Source organism: Ascaphus truei, unplaced genomic scaffold (assembly GCF_040206685.1).
Source record: "Ascaphus truei isolate aAscTru1 unplaced genomic scaffold, aAscTru1.hap1 HAP1_SCAFFOLD_990, whole genome shotgun sequence".
Lineage (NCBI taxonomy): Eukaryota > Metazoa > Chordata > Amphibia > Anura > Ascaphidae > Ascaphus > Ascaphus truei.
The window spans coordinates 44,745-70,910 of NW_027457330.1; the positions used below are offsets into that span (position 1 = coordinate 44,745).

General features: G+C 56.5%; 1 protein-coding gene across 1 annotated transcript in view; it reads left to right on the forward strand.

The window, feature by feature from the left end:
- The window catches only part of LOC142486784 (integrin alpha-L-like), a 92,209-nt gene that overhangs the window by 32,027 nt on the left and 34,016 nt on the right, over nt 1–26,166 (forward strand). The window contains exons 6-12 of the mRNA XM_075585238.1: nt 1,367–1,504; nt 1,583–1,786; nt 2,375–2,496; nt 2,586–2,725; nt 3,212–3,366; nt 4,849–4,962; nt 5,583–5,656. Coding sequence (XP_075441353.1) covers nt 1,367–1,504; nt 1,583–1,786; nt 2,375–2,496; nt 2,586–2,725; nt 3,212–3,366; nt 4,849–4,962; nt 5,583–5,656 — 947 coding nt within the window. The remainder of the gene's footprint in view (nt 1–1,366; nt 1,505–1,582; nt 1,787–2,374; nt 2,497–2,585; nt 2,726–3,211; nt 3,367–4,848; nt 4,963–5,582; nt 5,657–26,166) is intronic.

Below are 26,166 nucleotides of genomic sequence, written 5' to 3' on the forward strand. Positions count from 1 at the left end.
TGCTCTCTCTCTCTCGCTGCGCGCTCTCACTCTCTCCCTGCACTCTCTCACTCTCCCTGCGCTCTCATGCTCTACCTGCGCCTCCTCTCGCTGCGTGCTCTCACTCTCTCCCTGCGCTCTCTCACTCTCTCCCTGCGCTCTCACTCTCTCCCTGCGCGCTCTCACTCTCTCCCTGCACTCTCTCACTCTCCCTGCGCTCTCATGCTCTACCTGCGCCTCCTCTCGCTGCGTGCTCTCACTCTCTCCCTGCGCTCTCTCACTCTCTCCCTGCGCTCTCACTCTCTCCCTGCGCGCTCTCACTCTCCCCCTGCGCTCTCTCACTTTCTCCCTGCGCTCTCATGCTCTACCTGCGCCTCCTCTCACTGCGTGCTCTCACTCTCTCCCTGCGCTCTCACTCTCTCCCTGCGCTCTCTCACTCTCTCCCTGCGCTCTCTCACTCTCTCCCTGCGCTCTCATGCTCTACCTGCGCCTCCTCTCGCTACGTGCTCTCACTCTCTCCCTACGTGCTCTCACTCTCTCCCTGCGCTCTCTCACTCTCTCCCTGCGCTCTCTCACTCTCTCCCTGCGCTCTCTCACTCTCTCCCTGCGCTCTCTCACTCTCTCCCTGCGCTCTCTCACTCTCTCCCTGCGCTCTCTCACTCTCTCCCTGCGCTCTCTCACTCTCTCCCTGCGCTCTCTCACTCTCTCCCTGCGCTCTCTCACTCTCTCCCTGCGCTCTCTCACTCTCTCCCTGCGCGCTCTCACTCTCTCCCTGCGCTCTCTCACTCTCTCCCTGCGCTCTCTCACTCTCTCCCTGCGCTCTCTCACTCTCTCCCTGCGCTCTCTCACTCTCTTCCTGCGCTCTCTCACTCTCTCCCTGCGCTCTCTCACTCTCTTCCTGCGCTCTCTCACTCTCTCCCTGCGCTCTCTCACTCTCTCCCTGCGCTCTCTCACTCTCTCCCTGCGCTCTCTCACTCTCTCCCTGCGCTCTCTCACTCTCTCCCTGCGCTCTCTCACTCTCTCCCTGCGCGCTCTCACTCTCTCCCTGCGCTCTCTCACTCTCCCTGCGCTCTAATGCTCTACCTGCGCCTCCTCTCGCTACGTGCTCTCACTCTCTCCCTGCGCTCTCTCACTCTCTCCCTGCGCTCTCTCACTCTCTCCCTGCGCTCTCTCACTCTCTCCCTGCGCGCTCTCTCACTCTCTCCCTGCGCGCTCTCACTCTCTCCCTGCGCTCTCTCACTCTCTCCCTGCGCTCTCTCACTCTCTCCCTGCGCTCTCTCACTCTCTCCCTGCGCTCTCTCACTCTCTCCCTGCGCTCTCTCACTCTCTCCCTGCGCTCTCTCACTCTCTCCCTGCGCTCTCTCACTCTCTCCCTGCGCTCTCTCAGGTCGGCTCATACTTTGGCTCGGAGATAGCGCTCTCTGACATGGACCGGGACGGTCTCACAGACTTGCTGTTTCTCTCGGCTCCTCACTATCAGGAAGAGAGACGAGGCGGGCGAGTCTCGGTCTGTCTCTTCTCAGATGTGAGTGTCAGGTCTCGGGGAGTCTCATGGTGTGAGAGTGTCTCAGTGTGTGCCCCTCTGTGACGCTCTCTCCCGCAGGGCACTATCTCATGTCCCGGCACTCTCCGTGGGGAGCTGGGGCACCCTCTCGCACGCTTCGGAGCGGCTGTCTCGACGCTCTGGGACCTGGATGGGGACGGTCTCAGTGAGGTGGCCGTGGGAGCGCCGGACGAGACAGACGGGAGGGGAGCGCTCTATATATTCAAGGGAGAGAGCGCAGGGGTGCGGGAGACCTACAGCCAGGTAAGAGAGAGGAGGGAGAAAGAGACAGACAGGGAAGAGAGAGGCGGACAGGGAAGAGAGAGGCGGACAGGGAAGAGAGAGACAGACGGACAGGGAAGAGAGAGACAGACGGACAGGGAAGAGAGAGACAGACGGACAGGGAAGAGAGAGACAGACGGACAGGGAAGAGAGAGACAGACGGACAGGGAAGAGAGAGACAGACGGACAGGGAAGAGAGAGACAGACGGACAGGGAAGAGAGAGACAGACGGACAGGGAAGAGAGAGACAGACGGACAGGGAAGAGAGAGACAGACGGACAGGGAAGAGAGAGACCGACAGACAGGGAAGAGAGACATGTGCCCGGCCCTTGACCCCTGTGCCCGGCCCTTGACCCCTGTGCCCGGCCCTTGACCCCTGTGCCCGGCCCTTGACCCCTGTGCCCGGCCCTTGACCTCTGTACCCGGCCCTTGACCCCTGTGCCTGGCCCTTGACCCCTGTGCCCGGCCCTTGACCCCTGTGCCCGGCCCTTGACCTCTGTACCCGGCCCTTGACCCCTGTGCCTGGCCCTTGACCCCTGTGCCCTTGTTTCCTGTGCCCCCTCTCTGCAGCGTGTGCTGGGCCCCCCCGGGGGGCGGGGCTTCGGACTGTCCATTCACGGGGTGCGGGACATGACGGGGGACGGACTGACGGACATTGCTGTGGGATCCTGGGGTCATGTGACCCTGCACAGGTCAGAGGGCGTGGGGGAGGGGGTGGGACATTAGGGGCAGAGTTAAAAGGTCACGGTGTTGTCTTCACCTCTGACCCTCCTCCACACAGGTCGCGACCTCTCCTTAATGTGACCGCGAATGTGACCTTTGACCCACAAGAAATCCCCATTCCAAATGAGGAGAATTGTAAGAACGAAGTGACCCTGCGGGCATGTGTGTACCCCGAGATCCTGACACCCCAATACACAGGTACTGCACCCCGAGATCCTGACACCCCAATACACAGGTACTGCACCCCGACATCCTGACACCCCAATACACAGGTACTGCACCCCGAGATCCTGACACCCCAATACACAGGTACTGCACCCTGAGATCCTGACACCCCAATACACAGGTACTGCACCCCGAGATCCTGACACCCCAATACACAGGTACTGCACCCCGAGATCCTGACACCCCAATACACAGGTACTGCACCCCGAGATCCTGACACCCCGATACACAGGTACTGCACCCCGAGATCCTGACACCCCGATACACAGGTACTGCACCCCGAGATCCTGACACCCTGATACACAGGTACTGCACCCCTGGAGCCTGACACCCCGATACTGCACCCCGGAGCCTGACACCCTGATACACTGGTACTGCACCCCGTAACCCTATCACCCCAAGATTCGGATGAAATATTTCTGGGGGTCTCTCACTCTCTTGTCCTGCTCTCTCTCACAGGACCCTTGGCTGTGTCGCTCTTTTACTCTCTGATTCTGGATTCGGGGCGTCTCAGGAGTCGGGTCTCATTCAGGAACCGAGAGCGAGACATCAACGAGACCGTTCACATCCGAGGGGAGGGACCAGAGTGTCAGAATTTCTCCATTGCACTCTCGGTGAGACAGCTCTGTCTCTGTATCCACAGTGTGTCTCTCACCGTGTGTCTCAGACTTTTCCGGTCCCTCTGTCTGTCTCTCGGTGTCACTCTGCGTGTCTCTCGGTGTCACTCTGCGTGTCTCTCGGTGTCACTCTGCGTGTCTCTCGGTGTCACTCTGCGTGTCTCTCGGTGTCACTCTGCGTGTCTCTCGGTGTCACTCTGCGTGTCTCTCGGTGTCACTCTGCGTGTCTCTCGGTGTCACTCTGCGTGTCTCTCGGTGTCACTCTGCGTGTCTCTCGGTGTCACTCTGCGTGTCTCTCGGTCTCACTCTGCGTGTCTCTCGGTCTCACTCTCCGTGTCTCTCGGTCTCACTCTCCGTGTCTCTCGGTCTCACTCTGCGTGTCTCTCGGTCTCACTCTGCGTGTCTCTCGGTGTCACTCTGCGTGTCTCTCGGTGTCACTCTGCGTGTCTCTCGGTCTCACTCTGCGTGTCTCTCGGTCTCACTCTGCGAGTCTCTCGGTCTCACTCTGCGTGTCTCTCGGTCTCACTCTGCGTGCCTCTCGGTCTCACTCTGCGTGTCTCTCGGTCTCGCTCTGCGTGTCTCTCGGTCTCACTCTGCGTGTCTCTCGGTGTCACTCTGCGTGTCTCTCGGTGTCACTCTGCGTGTCTCTCGGTGTCACTCTGCGTGTCTCTCGGTCTCACTCTGCGTGTCTCTCGGTCTCACTCTGCGTGTCTCTCGGTGTCACTCTGCGTGTCTCTCGGTGTCACTCTGCGTGTCTCTCGGTCTCACTCTGCGTGTCTCTCGGTCTCACTCTGCGTGTCTCTCGGTCTCACTCTGCGTGTCTCTCGGTCTCACTCTGCGTGTCTCTCGGTCTCACTCTGCGTGTCTCTCGGTCTCACTCTGCGTGTCTCTCGGTCTCACTCTGCGTGTCTCTCGGTCTCACTCTGCGTGTCTCTCGGTCTCACTCTGCGTGTCTCTCGGTCTCACTCTCTCTGTCTCAGGACTGCTCTCTGGAGGATGTCTCTCTCTGACACAGGGTGTCTCTCAGTCTCTCTCTCTCTCTGTCTCAGGACTGCTCTCTGGAGGATGTCTCTCCCGTGCGGGTGTCTCTCTCTCTGACACAGGGTGTCTCTCAGTCTCTCTCTCTCTGTCTCAGGACTGCTCTCTGGAGGATGTCTCTCCCGTGCGGGTGTCTCTCTCTCTGACACAGGGTGTCTCTCAGTCTCTCTCTCTCTGTCTCAGGACTGCTCTCTGGAGGATGTCTCTCCCGTGCGGGTGTCTCTCTCTCTGACACAGGGTGTCTCTCAGTCTCTCTCTCTCTGTCTCAGGACTGCTCTCTGGAGGATGTCTCTCCCGTGCGGGTGTCTCTCTCTCTGACACAGGGTGTCTCTCAGTCTCTCTCTCTCTGTCTCAGGACTGCTCTCTGGAGGATGTCTCTCCCGTGTGGGTGTCTCTCTCTCTGACACAGGGTGTCTCTCAGTCTCTCTCTCTCTGTCTCAGGACTGCTCTCTGGAGGATGTCTCTCCCGTGCGGGTGTCTCTCGGTCTCTCTCTGACCCAGGGTGTCTCTCAGTGGCTCCTCTCTCCGTCCTGCCGTCCTACAGCCATCTCCGAGGTGTGACCTCTGACCCTGCGGTGACCCGCTAATGTCAGCAATCCAGTGACATCATCATGTCACTGTGATGTCATCATACCCCTTTCATGTTTATTGTGCCCCTGTGATCTCACTGCGCCCCTGTGATGTCACTGCGCCCCTGTGATGTCACTGCGCCCCTGTGATGTCACTGCGCCCCTGTGATGTCACTGCGCCCTTGTGATGTCACTGCGCCCCTGTGATGTCACTGCGCCCCTGTGATGTCACTGCGCCCCTGTGATGTCACTGCGCCCCTGTGATCTCACTGCACCCCTGTGATCTCACTGCGCCCCTGTGATCTCACTGCGCCCCTGTGATGTCACTGCGCCCCTGTGATCTCACTGCGCCCCTGTGATCTCACTGCGCCCCTGTGATGTCACTGCGCCCCTGTGATCTCACTGCGCCCCTGTGATCTCACTGCGCCCCTGTGATCTCACTGCGCCCCTGTGATGTCACTGCGCCCCTGTGATGTCACTGCGCCCCTGTGATGTCACTGCGCCCCTGTGATGTCACTGCGCCCCTGTGATGTCACTGCACCCCTGTGATGTCACTGCGCCCCTGTGATGTCACTGCGCCCCTGTGATATCACCGCGTCTCCGCAGGTCCCGTTCCAGCAGAGCTGTGGCAGTGACGATGTCTGTGAGCCGGATCTCAGCGTGAGCTTCCAATCCAAGGGGTATGTACCTCTAGGACAGGACAGAGCCTGGTACCTCTAGGACAGGACAGAGCCCGGCACCTCTAGGACAGGACAGAGCCCGGCACCTCTAGGACAGGACAGAGCCCGGCACCTCTAGGACAGGAGGGAGCCCGGCACCTCTAGGACAGGACAGAGCCCGGCACCTCTAGGACAGGAGGGAGCCCGGCACCTCTAGGACAGGAGGGAGCCCGGCACCTCTAGGACAGGAGGGAGCCCGGCACCTCTAGGACAGGAGGGAGCCCGGCACCTCTAGGACAGGACAGAGCCCGGCACCTCTAGGACAGGACAGAGCCCGGCACCTCTAGGACAGGACAGAGCCGGCACCTCTAGGACAGGACAGAGCCCGGCACCTCTAGGACAGGAGGGAGCCCGGCACCTCTAGGACAGGAGGGAGCCCGGCACCTCTAGGACAGGACAGAGCCCGGCACCTCTAGGACAGGAGGGAGCCCGGCACCTCTAGGACAGGACAGAGCCCGGCACCTCTAGGACAGGAGGGAGCCCGGCACCTCTAGGACAGGAGGGAGCCCGGCACCTCTAGGACAGGAGGGAGCCCGGCACCTCTAGGACAGGACAGAGCCCGGCACCTCTAGGACAGGACAGAGCCCGGCACCTCTAGGACAGGACAGAGCCCGGCACCTCTAGGACAGGACAGAGCCCGGCACCTCTAGGACAGGACAGAGCCCGGCACCTCTAGGACAGGACAGAGCCCGGCACCTCTAGGACAGGACAGAGCCCGGCACCTCTAGGACAGGACAGAGCCCGGCACCTCTAGGACAGGACAGAGCCCGGCACCTCTAGGACAGGAGAGAGCCCGGCACCTCTAGGACAGGACAGAGCCCGGCACCTCTAGGACAGGACAGAGCCCGGCACCTCTAGGACAGGACAGAGCCCGGCACCTCTAGGACAGGACAGAGCCCGGCACCTCTAGGACAGGAGAGAGCCCGGCACCTCTAGGACAGGACAGAGCCCGGCACCTCTAGGACAGGACAGAGCCCGGCACCTCTAGGACAGGAGAGAGCCCGGCACCTCTAGGACAGGACAGAGCCCGGCACCTCTAGGACAGGAGAGAGCCCGGCACCTCTAGGACAGGAGAGAGCCCGGCACCTCTAGGACAGGAGAGAGCCCGGCACCTCTAGGACAGGAGAGAGCCCGGCACCTCTAGGACAGGACAGAGCCCGGCACCTGTAGGACAGGAGAGAGCCCGGCACCTCTAGGACAGGACAGAGCCCGGCACCTCTAGGACAGGACAGAGCCCGGCACCTCTAAGACAGGACAGAGCCCGGCACCTCTAGGACAGGAGAGAGCCCGGCACCTCTAGGACAGGAGAGAGCCCGGCACCTCTAGGACAGGACAGAGCCCGGCACCTCTAGGACAGGACAGAGCCCGGCACCTCTAGGACAGGACAGAGCCCGGCACCTCTAGGACAGGAGAGAGCCCGGCACCTCTAGGACAGGAGAGAGCCCGGCACCTCTAGGACAGGAGAGAGCCCGGCACCTCTAGGACAGGAGAGAGCCCGGCACCTCTAGGACAGGAGAGAGCCCGGCACCTCTAGGACAGGAGAGAGCCCGGCACCTCTAGGACAGGACAGAGCCCGGCACCTCTAGGACAGGACAGAGCCCGGCACCTCTAGGACAGGACAGAGCCCGGCACCTCTAGGACAGGACAGAGCCCGGCACCTCTAGGACAGGAGAGAGCCCGGCACCTCTAGGACAGGAGGGAGCCCGGCACCTCTAGGACAGGAGGGAGCCCGGCACCTCAAGGACAGGACGGAGCCCGGCACCTCTAGGACAGGAGGGAGCCCGGCACCTCTAGGACAGGACAGAGCCCGGCACCTCTAGGACAGGACAGAGCCCGGCACCTCTAGGTATATAAATGAGTCTCACTATAAATCCCGATGGAAGTAACAGCGATAAGAGACCCCCGCCCTCGCTTATCCGTAACTCACCCCCCCCCTTTTACCGGGGGAAGCCCCCCACCCCCCTAAGTACCCCCTCAATCCCGGTAGAACCCCCCTATGTGTCATGTTGTGTCTGTGTGTGTCTCCGCACTTTGCGTGCCATGTTATGCTGTGTCCCTGTGTGTCACCGCGCTGTGTGACATGATGTGTCCCTGTGTGTCACCGCGCTGTGTGACATGTGTCCCTGTGTGTCACCACGCTGTGTGACATGCTGTGTCCCTGTGTGTCACCACGCTGTGTGACATGCTGTGTCCCTGTGTGTCACCACGCTGTGTGACATGATGTGTCCCTGTGTGTCACCACGCTGTGTGACATGATGTGTCCCTGTGTGTCACCACGCTGTGTGACATGATGTGTCCCTGTGTGTCACCACGCTGTGTGACATGATGTGTCCCTGTGTGTCACCACGCTGTGTGACATGATGTGTCCCTGTGTCACCACGCTGTGTGACATGATGTGTCCCTGTGTGTCACCACGCTGTGTGACATGATGTGTCCCTGTGTGTCACCACGCTGTGTGACATGTGTCCCTGTGTGTCACCACGCTGTGTGACATGATGTGTCCCTGTGTCACCACGCTGTGTGACATGATGTGTCCCTGTGTGTCACCACGCTGTGTGACATGATGTGTCCCTGTGTGTCACCACGCTGTGTGACATGATGTGTCCCTGTGTGTCACCGCGCTGTGTGACATGATGTGTCCGTTTGTCACCACGCTGTGTGACATGTTGTGTCCCTGTGTCACCACGCTGTGTGACATGATGTGTCCCACTGTGTCACCACGCTGTGTGACATGATGTGTCCCTGTGTGTCACCACGCTGTGTGACATGATGAGTCCCTGTGTGTCACCACGCTGTGTGACATGTGTCCCTGTGTGTCACCACGCTGTGTGACATGTGTCCCTGTGTGTCACCACGCTGTGTGACATGATGTGTCCCTGTGTGTCACCACGCTGTGTGACATGATGTGTCCCTGTGTGTCACCGCGCTGTGTGACATGATGTGTCCCTGTGTGTCACCGCGCTGTGTGACATGATGTGTTCCTGTGTGTCACCGTGCTGTGTGACATGATGTGTCCCTGTGTGTCACCACGCTGTGTGACATGATGTGTCCCTGTGTGTCACCACGCTGTGTGACATGCTGTGTCCCTGTGTGTCACCACGCTGTGTGACATGATGTGTCCCTGTGTGTCGCCGTGTTGTGTGACATGTTGTGTCCCTGTGTGTCACCACGCTGTGTGACATGATGTGTCCCTGTGTGTCACCGCGCTGTGTGACATGATGTGTCCCTGTGTGTCACCACGCTGTGTGACATGTTGTGTCCCTGTGAGTCACCACGCTGTGTGACATGTTGTGTCCCTGTGTGTCACCGCGCTGTGTGACATGTTGTGTCCCTGTGTGTCACCACGCTGTGTGACATGATGTGTCCCTGTGTGTCACCACGCTGTGTGACATGATGTGTCCCTGTGTGTCACCACGCTGTGTGACATGATGTGTCCCTGTGTGTCACCACGCTGTGTGACATGTTGTGTCCCTGTGTGTCACCACGCTGAGTGACATGTTGTGTCCCTGTGTGTCACCGTGCTGTGTGACATGATGTGTCCCTGTGTGTCACCACGCTGTGTGACATGATGTGTCCCTGTGTGTCACCGCGCTGTGTGACATGATGTGTCCCTGTGTGTCACCACGCTGTGTGACATGATGTGTCCCTGTGTGTCACCGCGCTGTGTGACATGATGTGTCCCTGTGTGTCACCACGCTGTGTGACATGATGTGTCCCTGTGTGTCACCGCGCTGTGTGACATGATGTGTCTCTGTGTCACCATGCTGTGTGACATGTTGTGTCCCTGTGTGTCACCACACTGTGTGACATGTTGTGTCCCTGTGTGTCACCACGCTGTGTGACATGATGTGTCCGTGTGTCACCACGCTGTGTGACATGATGTGTCCCTGTGTGTCACCACGCTGTGTGACATGCTGTGTCCCTGTGTGTCACCGCGCTGTGTGACAACACGTTGTGTGACATGATGTGTCCCTGTGTGTCACCACGCTGTGTGACATGATGTGTCCCTGTGTGTCACCGCGCTGTGTGACATGATGTGTCCCTGTGTGTCACCGCGCTGTGTGATATGATGTGTCCGTTTGTCACACGTTGTGTGACATGATGTGTCCCTGTGTCACCACGCTGTGTGACATGTTGTGTCCGTTTGTCACACGTTGTGTGACATGATGTGTCCCTGTGTCACCACGCTGTGTGAAATGTTGTGTCCGTTTGTCACACGTTGTGTGACATGTTGTGTCCCTGTGTGTCACCACACTGTGTGACATGTTGTGTCCCTGTGTGTCACCACGCTGTGTGACATGATGTGTCCGTGTGTCACCACGCTGTGTGACATGTGTCCCTGTGTGTCACCACGCTGTGTGACATGATGTGTCCCTGTGTCACCACGCTGTGTGACATGTTGTGTCCGTTTGTCACACGTTGTGTGACATGATGTGTCCCTGTGTCACCACGCTGTGTGACATGATGTGTCCCTGTGTGTCACCACGCTGTGTGACATGATGTGTCCCTGTGTGTCACCGCGCTGTGTGACATGATGTGTCCCTGTGTGTCACCACGCTGTGTGACATGATGTGTCCCTGTGTGTCACCACGCTGTGTGACATGATGTGTCCCTGTGTGTCACCACGCTGTGTGACATGATGTGTCCCTGTGTGTCACCGCGCTGTGTGACATGATGTGTCCGTTTGTCACACGTTGTGTGACATGATGTGTCCCTGTGTCACCACGCTGTGTGAAATGTTGTGTCCGTTTGTCACACGTTGTGTGACATGTTGTGTCCCTGTGTGTCACCACACTGTGTGACATGTTGTGTCCCTGTGTGTCACCACGCTGTGTGACATGATGTGTCCGTGTGTCACCACGCTGTGTGACATGTGTCCCTGTGTGTCACCACGCTGTGTGACATGATGTGTCCCTGTGTCACCACGCTGTGTGACATGTTGTGTCCGTTTGTCACACGTTGTGTGACATGATGTGTCCCTGTGTCACCACGCTGTGTGACATGATGTGTCCCTGTGTGTCACCACGCTGTGTGACATGATGTGTCCCTGTGTGTCACCGCGCTGTGTGACATGATGTGTCCCTGTGTGTCACCACGCTGTGTGACATGATGTGTCCCTGTGTGTCACCACGCTGTGTGACATGATGTGTCCCTGTATGTCACCACGCTGTGTGACATGATGTGTCCCTGTGTGTCACCGCGCTGTGTGACATGATGTGTCCCTGTGTGTCACCACGCTGTGTGACATGATGTGTCCCTGTGTGTCACCGCGCTGTGTGACATGATGTGTCCCTGTGTGTCACCACGCTGTGTGACATGATGTGTCCCTGTGTGTCACCGCGCTGTGTGACATGATGTGTCCCTGTGTGTCACCACGCTGTGTGACATGATGTGTCCCTGTGTGTCACCACGCTGTGTGACATGCTGTGTCCCTGTGTGTCACCACGCTGTGTGACATGATGTGTCCCTGTGTGTCACCACGCTGTGTGACATGTTGTGTCCCTGTGTGTCACCGTATTGTGTGACATGATGTGTCCGTTTGTCACCACGCTGTGTGAAATGTGTCCCTGTGTGTCACCACGCTGTGTGACATGATGTGTCCCTGTGTGTCACCGCGCTGCGTGACATGATGTGTCCCTGTGTGTCACCGCGCTGTGTGACATGATGTGTCCCTGTGTGTCACCACGCTGTGTGACATGATGTGTCCCTGTGTGTCACCGCGCTGCGTGACATGATGTGTCCCTGTGTGTCACCACGCTGTGTGACATGTTGTGTCCCTGTGTCACCACGCTGTGTGACATGTTGTGTCCGTTTGTCACACGTTGTGTGACATGATGTGTCCCTGTGTGTCACCGCGCTGTGTGACATGTTGTGTCCGTTTGTCACCGTGTTGTGTGACATGTTGTGTCGCTGTGTGTCACCACGCTGTGTGACATGTTGTGTCCCTGTGTGTCACCACGCTGTGTGACATGTTGTGTCCGTTTGTCACCGTGTTGTGTGACATGTTGTGTCGCTGTGTGTCACCACGCTGTGTGACATGTTGTGTCCCTGTGTGTCACCACGCTGTGTGACATGCTGTGTCCCTGTGTGTCACCGCGCTGTGTGACATGATGTGTCCCTGTGTCACCACGCTGTGTGACATGATGTGTCCCTGTGTGTCACCGCGCTGTGTGACATGATGTGTCCCTGTGTGTCACCGCGCTGTGTGACATGCTGTGTCCCTGTGTGTCACCGCGCTGTGTGACATGCTGTGTCCCTGTGTGTCACCACGCTGTGAGACATGCTGTGTCCCTGTGTGTCACCACGCTGTGAGACATGTTGTGTCCCTGTGTGTCACCACGCTGTGTGACATGTTGTGTCCCTGTGTGTCACCACGCTGTGTGACATGATGTGTCCCTGTGTGTCACCGCGCTGTGTGACATGTTGTGTCCCTGTGTGTCACCACGCTGTGTGACATGATGTGTCCCTGTGTGTCACCGCGCTGTGTGACATGATGTGTCCCTGTGTGTCACCGCGCTGCGTGACATGATGTGTCCCTGTGTGTCACCACGCTGTGTGACATGATGTGTCCCTTTGTGTCACCACGCTGTGTGACATGATGTGTCCCTGTGTGTCACCGCGCTGCGTGACATGATGTGTCCCTGTGTGTCACCACGCTGTGTGACATGTTGTGTCCCTGTGTCACCACGCTGTGTGACATGTTGTGTCCGTTTGTCACACGTTGTGTGACATGATGTGTCCCTGTGTGTCACCACGCTGTGTGACATGATGTGTCCCTGTGTGTCACCGCGCTGTGTGACATGATGTGTCCCTGTGTGTCACCACGCTGTGTGACATGATGTGTCCCTGTGTGTCACCACGCTGTGTGACATGATGTGTCCCTGTGTGTCACCACGCTGTGTGACATGATGTGTCCCTGTGTGTCACCACGCTGTGTGACATGATGTGTCCCTGTGTGTCACCACGCTGTGTGACATGATGTGTCCCTGTGTGTCACCACGCTGTGTGACATGATGTGTCCCTGTGTGTCACCACGCTGTGTGACATGCTGTGTCCCTGTGTGTCACCACGCTGTGTGACATGTTGTGTCCCTGTGTGTCACCGTATTGTGTGACATGATGTGTCCGTTTGTCACCACGCTGTGTGACATGTTGTGTCCCTGTGTGTCACCACGCTGTGTGACATGTGTCCCTGTGTGTCACCACGCTGTGTGACATGATGTGTCCCTGTGTGTCACCGCGCTGTGTGACATGATGTGTCCCTGTGTGTCACCGCGCTGTGTGACATGATGTGTCCCTGTGTGTCACCGCGCTGTGTGACATGTTGTGTCCCTGTGTGTCACCGCGCTGTGTGACATGATGTGTCCCTGTGTGTCACCGCGCTGTGTGACATGTTGTGTCCCTGTGTGTCACCGCGCTGTGTGACATGTTGTGTCCCTGTGTGTCACCACGCTGTGTGACATGATGTGTCCCTGTGTGTCACCACGCTGTGTGACATGATGTGTCCCTGTGTCACCACGCTGTGTGACATGATGTGTCCCTGTGTGTCACCACGCTGTGTGACATGATGTGTCCCTGTGTGTCACCACGCTGTGTGACATGCTGTGTCCCTGTGTGTCACCACGCTGTGTGACATGATGTGTCCCTGTGTGTCACCACGCTGTGTGACATGTTGTGTCCCTGTGTGTCACCACGCTGTGTGACATGTTGTGTCCGTTTGTCACACGTTGTGTGACATGATGTGTCCCTGTGTGTCACCGCGCTGTGTGACATGTTGTGTCCCTGTGTGTCACCACGCTGTGTGACATGATGTGTCCGTGTGTCACCACGCTGTGTGACATGTTGTGTCCCTGTGTGTCACCGCGCTGTGTGACATGTTGTGTCCCTGTGTGTCACCACGCTGTGTGACATGATGTGTCCGTGTGTCACCACGCTGTGTGACATGATGTGTCCCTGTGTGTCACCACGCTGTGTGACATGCTGTGTCCCTGTGTGTCACCGCGCTGTGTGACATGTTGTGTCCCTGTGTGTCACCACGCTGTGTGACATGTTGTGTCCGTTTGTCACACGTTGTGTGACATGATGTGTCCATGTGTGTCACCACGCTGTGTGACATGATGTGTCCCTGTGTGTCACCGCGCTGTGTGACATGTTGTGTCCCTGTGTGTCACCACGCTGTGTGACATGATGTGTCCCTGTATGTCACCACGCTGTGTGACATGATGTGTCCCTGTGTGTCACCGCGCTGTGTGACATGATGTGTCCCTGTTTGTCACCGCGCTGTGTGACATGATGTGTCCGTGTGTCACCACGCTGTGTGACATGATGTGTCCCTGTGTGTCACCACGCTGTGTGACATGATGTGTCCCTGTGTGTCACCACGCTGTGTGACATGATGTGTCCCTGTGTGTCACCACGCTGTGTGACATGATGTGTCCCTGTGTGTCACCACGCTGTGTGACATGTTGTGTCCCTGTGTGTCACCATGCTGTGTGACATGATGTGTCCCTGTGTGTCACCACGCTGTGTGACATGATGTGTCCCTGTGTGTCACCACGCTGTGTGACATGTTGTGTCCCTGTGTGTCACCACGCTTTGTGACATGATGTGTCCCTGTGTGTCACCACGCTGTGTGACATGTTGTGTCCCTGTGTGTCACCACGCTGTGTGACATGATGTGTCCCTGTGTGTCACCGCGCTGTGTGACATGATGTGTCCCTGTGTGTCACCACGCTGTGTGACATGCTGTGTCCCTGTGTGTCACCACGCTGTGTGACATGTTGTGTCCCTGTGTGTCACCACGCTGTGTGACATGTTGTGTCCCTGTGTGTCACCACGCTGTGTGACATGATGTGTCCCTGTGTGTCACCACGCTGTGTGACATGTTGTGTCCCTGTGTGTCACCACGCTGTGTGACATGATGTGTCCCTGTGTGTCACCGCGCTGTGTGACATGATGTGTCCCTGTGTGTCACCACGCTGTGTGACATGTTGTGTCCCTGTGTGTCACCACGCTGTGTGACATGATGTGTCCCTGTGTGTCACCACGCTGTGTGACATGTTGTGTCCCTGTGTGTCACCACGCTGTGTGACATGATGTGTCCCTGTGTGTCACCGCGCTGTGTGACATGTTGTGTCCCTGTGTGTCACCACGCTGTGTGACATGATGTGTCCCTGTGTGTCACCGCGCTGTGTGACATGATGTGTCCCTGTGTGTCACCACGCTGTGTGACATGCTGTGTCCCTGTGTGTCACCACGCTGTGTGACATGTTGTGTCCCTGTGAGTCACCGCGCTGTGTGACATGATGTGTCCCTGTGTGTCACCACGCTGTGTGACATGCTGTGTCCCTGTGTGTCAGCACGCTGTGTGACATGATGTGTCCCTGTGTGTCACCACGCTGTGTGACATGTTGTGTCCCTGTGTGTCACCACGCTGTGTCACATGATGTGTCCCTGTGTGTCAGCACGCTGTGTGACATGCTGTGTCCCTGTGTCACCACGCTGTGTGACATGCTGTGTCCCTGTGTGTCACCACGCTGTGTGACATGCTGTGTCCCTGTGTGTCACCACGCTGAGTGACATGTTGTGTCCGTTTGTCACCACGCTGTGTGACATGATGTGTCCCTGTGTGTCACCACGCTGTGTGACATGATGTGTCCCTGTGTGTCACCACGCTGTGTGACATGTTGTGTCCCTGTGTGTCACCATGCTGTGTGACATGTTGTGTCCCTGTGTGTCACCACGCTGTGTGACATGATGTGTCCCTGTGTGTCACCACGCTGTGTGACATGATGTGTCCCTGTGTGTCACCACGCTGTGTGACATGATGTGTCCCTGTGTGTCACCACGCTGTGTGACATGATGTGTCCCTGTGTGTCACCGCGCTGTGTGACATGATGTGTCCCTGTGTGTCACCACGCTGTGTGACATGATGTGTCCCTGTGTGTCACCACGCTGTGTGACATGATGTGTCCCTGTGTGTCACCACGCTGTGTGACATGATGTGTCCCTGTGTGTCACCGCGCTGTGTGACATGATGTGTACCTGTGTGTCACCGCGCTGTGTGACATGATGTGTCCCTGTGTGTCACCACGCTGTGTGACATGATGTGTCCCTGTGTGTCACCACGCTGTGTGACATGATGTGTCCGTGTGTCACCACGCTGTGTGACATGATGTGTCCCTGTGTGTCACCACGCTGTGTGACATGCTGTGTCCCTGTGTGTCACCGCGCTGTGTGACATGTTGTGTCCCTGTGTGTCACCACGCTGTGTGACATGATGTGTCCCTGTGTGTCACCACGCTGTGTGACATGATGTGTCCCTGTGTGTCACCACGCTGTGTGACATGTTGTGTCCGTTTGTCACACGTTGTGTGACATGATGTGTCCCTGTGTGTCACCACGCTGTGTGACATGCTGTGTCCCTGTGTGTCACCACGCTGTGTGACATGATGTGTCCCTGTGTGTCACCACGCTGTGTGACATGTTGTGTCCCTGTGTGTCACCACGCTGTGTGACATGTTGTGTCCGTTTGTCACACGTTGTGTGACATGATGTGTCCCTGTGTGTCACCGCGCTGTGTGACATGATGTGTACCTGTGTGTCACCGCGCTGTGTGACATGATGTGTCCCTGTGTGTCACCACGCTGTGTGACATGATGTGTCCCTGTGTGTCACCACGCTGTGTGACATGATGTGTCCGTGTGTCACCACGTTGTGTGACATGATGTGTCTCTGTGTCACCACACTGTGTGACATGTTGTGTCCCTGTGTGTCACCGCGCTGTATGACATGTGTCCCTGTGTGTCACCACGCTGTGTGACATGATGTGTCCCTGTGTGTCACCACGCTGTGTGACATGATGTGTCCCTGTGTGTCACCACGCTGTGTGACATGATGTGTCCCTGTGTGTCACCATGCTGTGTGACATGCTGTGTCCCTGTGTGTCACCGCGCTGTGTGACATGATGTGTCCCTGTGTGTCACCACGCTGTGTGACATGTTGTGTCCCTGTGTGTCACCACGCTATGTGACATGATGTGTCCCTGTGTGTCACCACGCTGTGTGACATGATGTGTCCCTGTGTGTCACCACGCTGTGTGACATGCTGTGTCCCTGTGTGTCACCACGCTGTGTGACATGTTGTGTCCCTGTGAGTCACCGCGCTGTGTGACATGATGTGTCCCTGTGTGTCACCACGCTGTGTGACATGCTGTGTCCCTGTGTGTCACCACGCTGTGTGACATGATGTGTCCCTGTGTGTCACCACGCTGTGTGACATGTTGTGTCCCTGTGTGTCAGCACGCTGTGTGACATGATGTGTCCCTGTGTGTCACCGCGCTGTGTGACATGATGTGTCCCTGTGTGTCACCACGCTGTGTGACATGTTGTGTCCCTGTGTGTCACCACGCTGTGTGACATGATGTGTCCCTGTGTGTCAGCACGCTGTGTGACATGCTGTGTCCCTGTGTCACCACGCTGTGTGACATGCTGTGTCCCTGTGTGTCACCACGCTGTGTGACATGCTGTGTCCCTGTGTGTCACCACGCTGAGTGACATGTTGTGTCGGTTTGTCACCACGCTGTGTGACATGATGTGTCCCTGTGTCACCACGCTGTGTGACATGATGTGTCCCTGTGTGTCACCACGCTGTGTGACATGTTGTGTCCCTGTGTGTCACCATGCTGTGTGACATGTTGTGTCCCTGTGTGTCACCACGCTGTGTGACATGATGTGTCCCTGTGTGTCACCACGCTGTGTGACATGATGTGTCCCTGTGTGTCACCACGCTGTGTGACATGATGTGTCCCTGTGTGTCACCACGCTGTGTGACATGTTGTGTCCCTGTGTGTCACCGCGCTGTGTGACATGATGTGTCCCTGTGTGTCACCACGCTGTGTGACATGATGTGTCCCTGTGTGTCACCGCGCTGTGTGACATGATGTGTACCTGTGTGTCACCGCGCTGTGTGACATGATGTGTCCCTGTGTGTCACCGCGCTGTGTGACATGATGTGTACCTGTGTGTCACCGCGCTGTGTGACATGATGTGTCCCTGTGTGTCACCACGCTGTGTGACATGCTGTGTCCCTGTGTGTCACCACGCTGTGTGACATGATGTGTCCCTGTGTGTCACCACGCTGTGTGACATGTGTCCCTGTGTGTCACCACGCTGTGTGACATGATGTGTCCCTGTGTGTCACCACGCTGTGTGACATGTTGTGTCCCTGTGTGTCACCACGCTGTGTGACATGATGTGTCCCTGTGTGTCACCATGCTGTGTGACATGTTGTGTCCGTTTGTCACCGCGCTTTGTGACATGTTGTGTCCCTGTGTGTCACCACGCTGTGTGACATGATGTGTCCCTGTGTGTCACCACGCTGTGTGACATGTTGTGTCCCTGTGTGTCACCGCGCTGTATGACATGTGTCCCTGTGTGTCACCACGCTGTGTGACATGATGTGTCCCTGTGTGTCACCACGCTGTGTGACATGATGTGTCCCTGTGTGTCACCGCGCTGTGTGACATGATGTGTCCCTGTGTGTCACCACGCTGTGTGACATGATGTGTCCCTGTGTGTCACCACGCTGTGTGACATGATGTGTCCCTGTGTGTCACCGCGCTGTGTGACATGATGTGTACCTGTGTGTCACCGCGCTGTGTGACATGATGTGTCCCTGTGTGTCACCACGCTGTGTGACATGATGTGTCCCTGTGTGTCACCGCGCTGTGTGACATGATGTGTCCCTGTGTGTCACCGCGCTGTGTGACATGATGTGTCCCTGTGTGTTACCACGCTGTGTGACATGATGTGTCCCTGTGTGTCACCACGCTGTGTGACATGCTGTGTCCCTGTGTGTCACCGCGCTGTGTGACATGATGTGTCCCTGTGTGTCACCACGCTGTGTGACATGATGTGTCCCTGTGTGTCACCACGCTGTGTGACATGCTGTGTCCCTGTGTGTCACCACGCTGTGTGACATGATGTGTCCCTGTGTGTCACCACGCTGTGTGACATGTTGTGTCCCTGTGTGTCAGCACGCTGTGTGACATGATGTGTCCCTGTGTGTCACCACGCTGTGTGACAAGTGTCCCTGTGTGTCACCACGCTGTGTCACATGATGTGTCCCTGTGTGTCACCACGCTGTGTGACATGTTGTGTCCCTGTGTGTCACCACGCTGTGTGACATGATGTGTCCCTGTGTGTCACCACGCTGTGTGACATGATGTGTCCCTGTGTGTCACCACGCTGTGTGACATGATGTGTCCCTGTGTGTCACCACGCTGTGTGACATGCTGTGTCCCTGTGTGTCACCACGCTGAGTGACATGTTGTGTCCGTTTGTCACCACGCTGTGTGACATGATGTGTCCCTGTGTCACCACGCTGTGTGACATGCTGTGTCCCTGTGTGTCACCGCGCTGTGTGACATGATGTGTTCCTGTGTGTCACCACGCTGTGTGACATGTTGTGTCCCTGTGTGTCACCACGCTGTGTGACATGATGTGTCCCTGTGTGTCACCACGCTGTGTGACATGTTGTGTCCCTGTGTGTCACCATGCTGTGTGACATGTTGTGTCCCTGTGTGTCACCACGCTGTGTGACATGATGTGTCCCTGTGTGTCACCACGCTGTGTGACATGATGTGTCCCTGTGTGTCACCACGCTGTGTGACATGATGTGTCCCTGTGTGTCACCACGCTGTGTGACATGCTGTGTCCCTGTGTGTCACCACGCTGTGTGACATGATGTGTCCCTGTGTGTCACCACGCTGTGTGACATGTGTCCCTGTGTGTCACCACGCTGTGTGACATGATGTGTCCCTGTGTGTCACAGCGCTGTGTGACATGTTGTGTCCCTGTGTGTCACCACGCTGTGTGACATGTTGTGTCCCTGTGTGTCACCACGCTGTGTGACATGATGTGTCCCTGTGTGTCACCATGCTGTGTGACATGTTGTGTCCTTTTGTCACCGCGCTTTGTGACATGATGTGTCCCTGTGTCACCACGCTGTGTGACATGTTGTGTCCCTGTGTGTCACCGCGCTGTGTGACATGATGTGTCCCTGTGTGTCACCACGCTGTGTGACATGATGTGTCCCTGTGTGTCACCACGCTGTGTGACATGATGTGTCCCTGTGTGTCACCACGCTGTGTGACATGGTGTCCCTGTGTGTCACCGCGCTGTGTGACATGATGTGTCCCTGTGTGTCACCGCGCTGTGTGACATGATGTGTCCCTGTGTGTCACCACGCTGTGTGACATGATGTGTCCCTGTGTGTCACCGCGCTGTGTGACATGATGTGTCCCTGTGTGTCACCGCGCTGTGTGACATGATGTGTCCCTGTGTGTCACCACGCTGTGTGACATGATGTGTCCCTGTGTGTCACCGCGCTGTGTGACATGATGTGTCCCTGTGTGTCACCGCGCTGTGTGACATGATGTGTCCCTGTGTGTCACCACGCTGTGTGACATGATGTATCCCTGTGTCACCACGCTGTGTGACATGATGTGTCCCTGTGTCACCACGCTGTGTGACATGTTGTGTCCCTGTGTGTCACCGCGCTGTGTGACATGATGTGTCCCTGTGTGTCACCATGCTGTGTGACATGATGTGTCCCTGTGTGTCACCACGCTGTGTGACATGATGTGTCCCTGTGTGTCACCGCGCTGTGTGACATGCTGTGTCCCTGTGTCACCGCGCTGTGTGACATGTTGTGTCCCTGTGTGTCACCACGCTGTGTGACATGTTGTGTCCCTGTGTGTCACCACGCTGTGTGACATGTTGTGTCCCTGTGTGTCACCGCGCTGTGTGACATGATATGTCCCTGTGTGTCACCGCGCTGTGTGACATGATGTGTCCCTGTGTGTCACCGCGCTGTGTGACATGATGTGTCCCTGTGTGTCACCACGCTGTGTGACATGTTGTGTCCCTGTGTGTCACCGCGCTGTGTGACATGATGTGTCCCTGTGTGTCACCACGCTGTGTGACATGTTGTGTCCCTGTGTGTCACCGCGCTGTGTGACATGTTGTGTCCCTGTGTGTCACCACGCTGTGTGACATGTTGTGTCCCTGTGTGTCACCACGCTGTGTGACATGATGTGTCCCTGTGTGTCACCACGCTGTATGACATGTGTCCCTGTGTGTCACCGCGCTGTGTGACATGATGTGTCCCTGTGTGTCACCACGCTGTGTGACATGATGTGTCCCTGTGTGTCACCGCGCTGTGTGACATGTGTCCCTGTGTGTCACCGCGCTGTGTGACATGATGTGTCCCTGTGTGTCACCGCGCTGTGTGACATGATGTGTCCCTGTGTGTCACCACGCTGTGTGACATGATGTGTCCCTGTGTGTCACCGCGCTGTGTGACATGATGTGTCCCTGTGTGTCACCACGCTGTGTGACATGTTGTGTCCCTGTGAGTCACCGCGCTGTGTGACATGATGTGTCCCTGTGTGTCACCGCGCTGTGTGACATGATGTGTCCGTGTGTCACCACGTTGTGTGACATGATGTGTCCCTGTGTGTCACCGCGCTGTGTGACATGTTGTGTCCGTTTGTCACCGTGTTGTGTGACATGATGTGTCCCTGTGTGTCACCGTGTTGTGTGACAAGATGTGTCCCTGTGTGTCACCACGCTGTGTGACATGATGTGTCCCTGTGTGTCACCACGCTGTGTGACATGTTGTGTCCGTTTGTCACCGTGTTGTGTGACATGATGTGTCCCTGTGTGTCACCACGCTGTGTGACATGATGTGTCCCTGTGTGTCACCACGCTTTGTGACATGATGTGTCCGTTTGTCACCGTGTTGTGTGACATGTTGTGACCCTGTGTGTCACCGCGCTGTGTGACATGTTGTGTCCCTGTGTGTCACCGCGCTTTGTGACATGATGTGTCCCTGTGTGTCACCACGCTGTGTGACATGATGTGTCCCTGTGTGTCACCACGCTGTGTGACATGTGTCCGTTTGTCACCGTGTTGTGTGACATGATGTGTCCCTGTGTCTCACCACGCTGTGTGACATGATGTGTCCCTGTGTGTCACCACGCTGTGTGACATGATGTGTCCGTTTGTCACCGTGTTGTGTGACATGTTGTGTCCCTGTGTGTCACCGCGCTGTGTGACATGATGTGTCCCTGTGTGTCACCACGCTGTGTGACATGTTGTGTCCCTGTGTGTCACCACGCTGTGTGACATGATGTGTCCCTGTGTGTCACCGCGCTGTGTGACATGTTGTGTCCCTGTGTGTCACCGCGCTGTGTGACATGTTGTGTCCCTGTGTGTCACCACGCTGTGTGACATGTTGTGTCCCTGTGTGTCACCGCGCTGTGTGACATGTTGTGTCCCTGTGTGTCACCGCGCTGTGTGACATGTTGTGTCCCTGTGTGTCACCGCGCTGTGTGACATGATGTGTCCCTGTGTGTCACCGCGCTGTGTGACATGTTGTGTCCCTGTGTGTCACCGCGCTGTGTGACATGATGTGTCCCTGTGTGTCACCACGCTGTGTGACATGATGTGTCCCTGTGTGTCACCGCGCTGTGTGACATGTTGTGTCCCTGTGTGTCACCACGCTGTGTGACATGTTGTGTCCCTGTGTGTCACCACGCTGTGTGACATGTGGTGTCCGTTTGTCACCGTGTTGTGTGACATGTTGTGTCGCTGTGTGTCACCACGCTGTGTGACATGTTGTGTCCCTGTGTGTCACCAAGCTGTGTGACATGTTGTGTCCCTGTGTGTCACCGTGTTGTGTGACATGTTGTGTCCCTGTGTGTCACCACGCTGTGTGACATGTTGTGTCCCTGTGTGTCACCGCGCTGTGTGACATGTTGTGTCCCTGTGTGTCACCACGCTGTGTGACATGTTGTGTCCCTGTGTGTCACCGCGCTGTGTGACATGTTGTGTCCCTGTGTGTCACCGCGCTGTGTGACATGTTGTGTCCCTGTGTGTCACCGCGCTGTGTGACATGATGTGTCCCTGTGTGTCACCGCGCTGTGTGACATGTTGTGTCCCTGTGTGTCACCGCGCTGTGTGACATGTTGTGTCCCTGTGTGTCACCACGCTGTGTGACATGATGTGTCCCTGTGTGTCACCACGCTGTGTGACATGTTGTGTCCCTGTGTGTCACCACGCTGTGTAACATGTTGTGTCCCTGTGTGTCACCACGCTGTGTGACATGTTGTGTCCGTTTGTCACCGTGTTGTGTGACATGTTGTGTCGCTGTGTGTCACCACGCTGTGTGACATGTTGTGTCCCTGTGTGTCACCGTGTTGTGTGACATGTTGTGTCCCTGTGTGTCACCACGCTGTGTGACATGTTGTGTCCCTGTGTGTCACCGCGCTGTGTGACATGTTGTGTCCCTGTGTGTCACCGCGCTGTGTGACATGATGTGTCCCTGTGTGTCATCGTGTTGTGTGACATGTTGTGTCCCTGTGTGTCACCACGCTGTGTGACATGATGTGTCCGTTTGTCACCGTGTTGTGTGACATGTTGTGTCCCTGTGTGTCACCGTGTTGTGTGACATGATGTGTCCCTGTGTGTCACCACGCTGTGTGACATGTTGTGTCCCTGTGTGTCACCGCGCTGTGTGACATGATGTGTCCCTGTGTGTCACGTGTTGTGTGACATGTTGTGTCCCTGTGTGTCACCACGCTGTGTGACATGATGTGTCCGTTTGTCACCGTGTTGTGTGACATGTTGTGTCCCTGTGTGTCACCGCGCTGTGTGACATGTTGTGTCCCTGTGTGTCACCGCGCTGTGTGACATGATGTGTCCCTGTGTGTCACCACGCTGTGTGACATGTTGTGTCCCTGTGTGTCACCGCGCTGTGTGACATGATGTGTCCCTGTGTGTCACCACGCTGTGTGACATGTTGTGTCCCTGTGTGTCACCACGCTGTGTGACATGATGTGTCCCTGTGTGTCACCACGCTGTGTGACATGTTGTGTCCGTTTGTCACCGTGTTGTGTGACATGTTGTGTCCCTGTGTGTCACCACGCTGTGTGACATGTTGTGTCCCTGTGTGTCACTGCGCTGTGTGACATGTTGTGTCCCTGTGTGTCACCACGCTGTGTGACATGTTGTGTCCCTGTGTGTCACCGCGCTGTGTGACATGTTGTGTCCCTGTGTGTCACCACGCTGTGTGACATGTTGTGTCCCTGTGTGTCACCATGCTGAGTGACATGTTGTGTCCGTTTGTCACCGTGTTGTGTGACATGTTGTGTCGCTGTGTGTCACCACGCTGTGTGACATGTTGTGTCCCTGTGTGTCACCGCGCTGTGTGACATGTTGTGTCCCTGTGTGTCACCACGCTGTGTGACATGTTGTGTCCCTGTGTGTCACCACGCTGTGTGACATGTTGTGTCCCTGTGTGTCACCGCGCTGTGTGACATGTTGTGTCCCTGTGTGTCACCGCGCTGTGTGACATGATGTGTCCCTGTGTGTCAATGTGTTGTGTGACATGTTGTGTCCCTGTGTGTCACCACGCTGTGTGACATGATGTGTCCGTTTGTCACCGTGTTGTGTGACATGTTGTGTCCCTGTGTGTCACCGTGTTGTGTGACATGATGTGTCCCTGTGTGTCACCGCGCTGTGTGACATGTTGTGTCCCTGTGTGTCACCGCGCTGTGTGACATGATGTGTCCCTGTGTGTCACCACGCTGTGTGACATGTTGTGTCCCTGTGTGTCACCGCGCTGTGTGACATGATGTGTCCCTGTGTGTCACCACGCTGTGTGACATGTTGTGTCCCTGTGTCACCACGCTGTGTGACATGATGTGTCCCTGTGTGTCACCACGCTGTGTGACATGTTGTGTCCGTTTGTCACCATGTTGTGTGACATGTTGTGTCCCTGTGTGTCACCACGCTGTGTGACATGTTGTGTCCCTGTGTGTCACCGCGCTGTGTGACATGTTGTGTCCCTGTGTCACCGCGCTGTGTGACATGTTGTGTCCCTGTGTGTCACCGCGCTGTGTGACATGTTGTGTCCCTGTGTGTCACCGCGCTGTGTGACATGTTGTGTCCCTGTGTGTCACCACGCTGTGTGACATGTTGTGTCCCTGTGTGTCACCACACTGTGTGACATGATGTGTCCGTGTGTCACCACGCTGTGTGACATGTTGTGTCCCTGTGTGTCACCGCGCTGTGTGACATGATGTGTCCCTGTGTGTCACCACGCTGTGTGACATGTTGTGTCCCTGTGTGTCACCACGCTGTGTGACATGATGTGTCCCTGTGTGTCACCGCGCTGTGTGACATGATGTGTCCCTGTGTGTCACCACGCTGTGTGACATGATGTGTCCCTGTGTGTCACCGCGCTGTGTGACATGATGTGTCCCTGTGTGTCACCGCGCTGTGTGACATGTTGTGTCCCTGTGTGTCACCACGCTGTGTGACATGATGTGTCCGTTTGTCACCGTGTTGTGTGACATGTTGTGTCCCTGTGTGTCGCCGTGTTGTGTGACATGTTGTGTCCCTGTGTGTCACCGCGCTGTGTGACATGTTGTGTCCCTGTGTGTCACCACGCTGTGTGACATGTTGTGTCCCTGTGTGTCACCACGCTGTGTGACATGTTGTGTCCCTGTGTGTCACCGCGCTGTGTGACATGTTGTGTCCCTGTGTGTCACCACGCTGTGTGACATGTTGTGTCCCTGTGTGTCACCACGCTGTGTGACATGTTGTGTCCCTGTGTGTCACCGCGCTGTGTGACATGATGTGTCCGTGTGTCACCACGCTGTGTGACATGATGTGTCCCTGTGTGTCACCACGCTGTGTGACATGATGTGTCCCTGTGTGTCACCACGCTGTGTGACATGATGTGTCCCTGTGTGTCACCGCGCTGTGTGACATGATGTGTCCCTGTGTGTCACCACGCTGTGTGACATGTTGTGTCCCTGTGTGTCACCACGCTGTGTGACATGTTGTGTCCCTGTGTGTCACCACGCTGTGTGACATGATGTGTCCCTGTGTGTCACCACGCTGTGTGACATGATGTGTCCCTGTGTGTCACCACGCTGTGTGACATGTTGTGTCCCTGTGTGTCACCGCGCTGTGTGACATGATGTGTCCCTGTGTGTCACCGTGTTGTGTGACATGTTGTGTCCCTGTGTGTCACCACGCTGTGTGACATGTGTCCGTTTGTCACCGTGTTGTGTGACATGTTGTGTCCCTGTGTGTCACCGTGTTGTGTGACATGATGTGTCCCTGTGTGTCACCACGCTGTGTGACATGTTGTGTCCCTGTGTGTCACCGCGCTGTGTGACATGATGTGTCCCTGTGTGTCACCGTGTTGTGTGACATGTTGTGTCCCTGTGTGTCACCACGCTGTGTGACATGATGTGTCCGTTTGTCACCGTGTTGTGTGACATGTTGTGTCCCTGTGTGTCACCGTGTTGTGTGACATGTTGTGTCCCTGTGTGTCACTGCGCTGTGTGACATGTTGTGTCCCTGTGTGTCACCGCGCTGTGTGACATGATGTGTC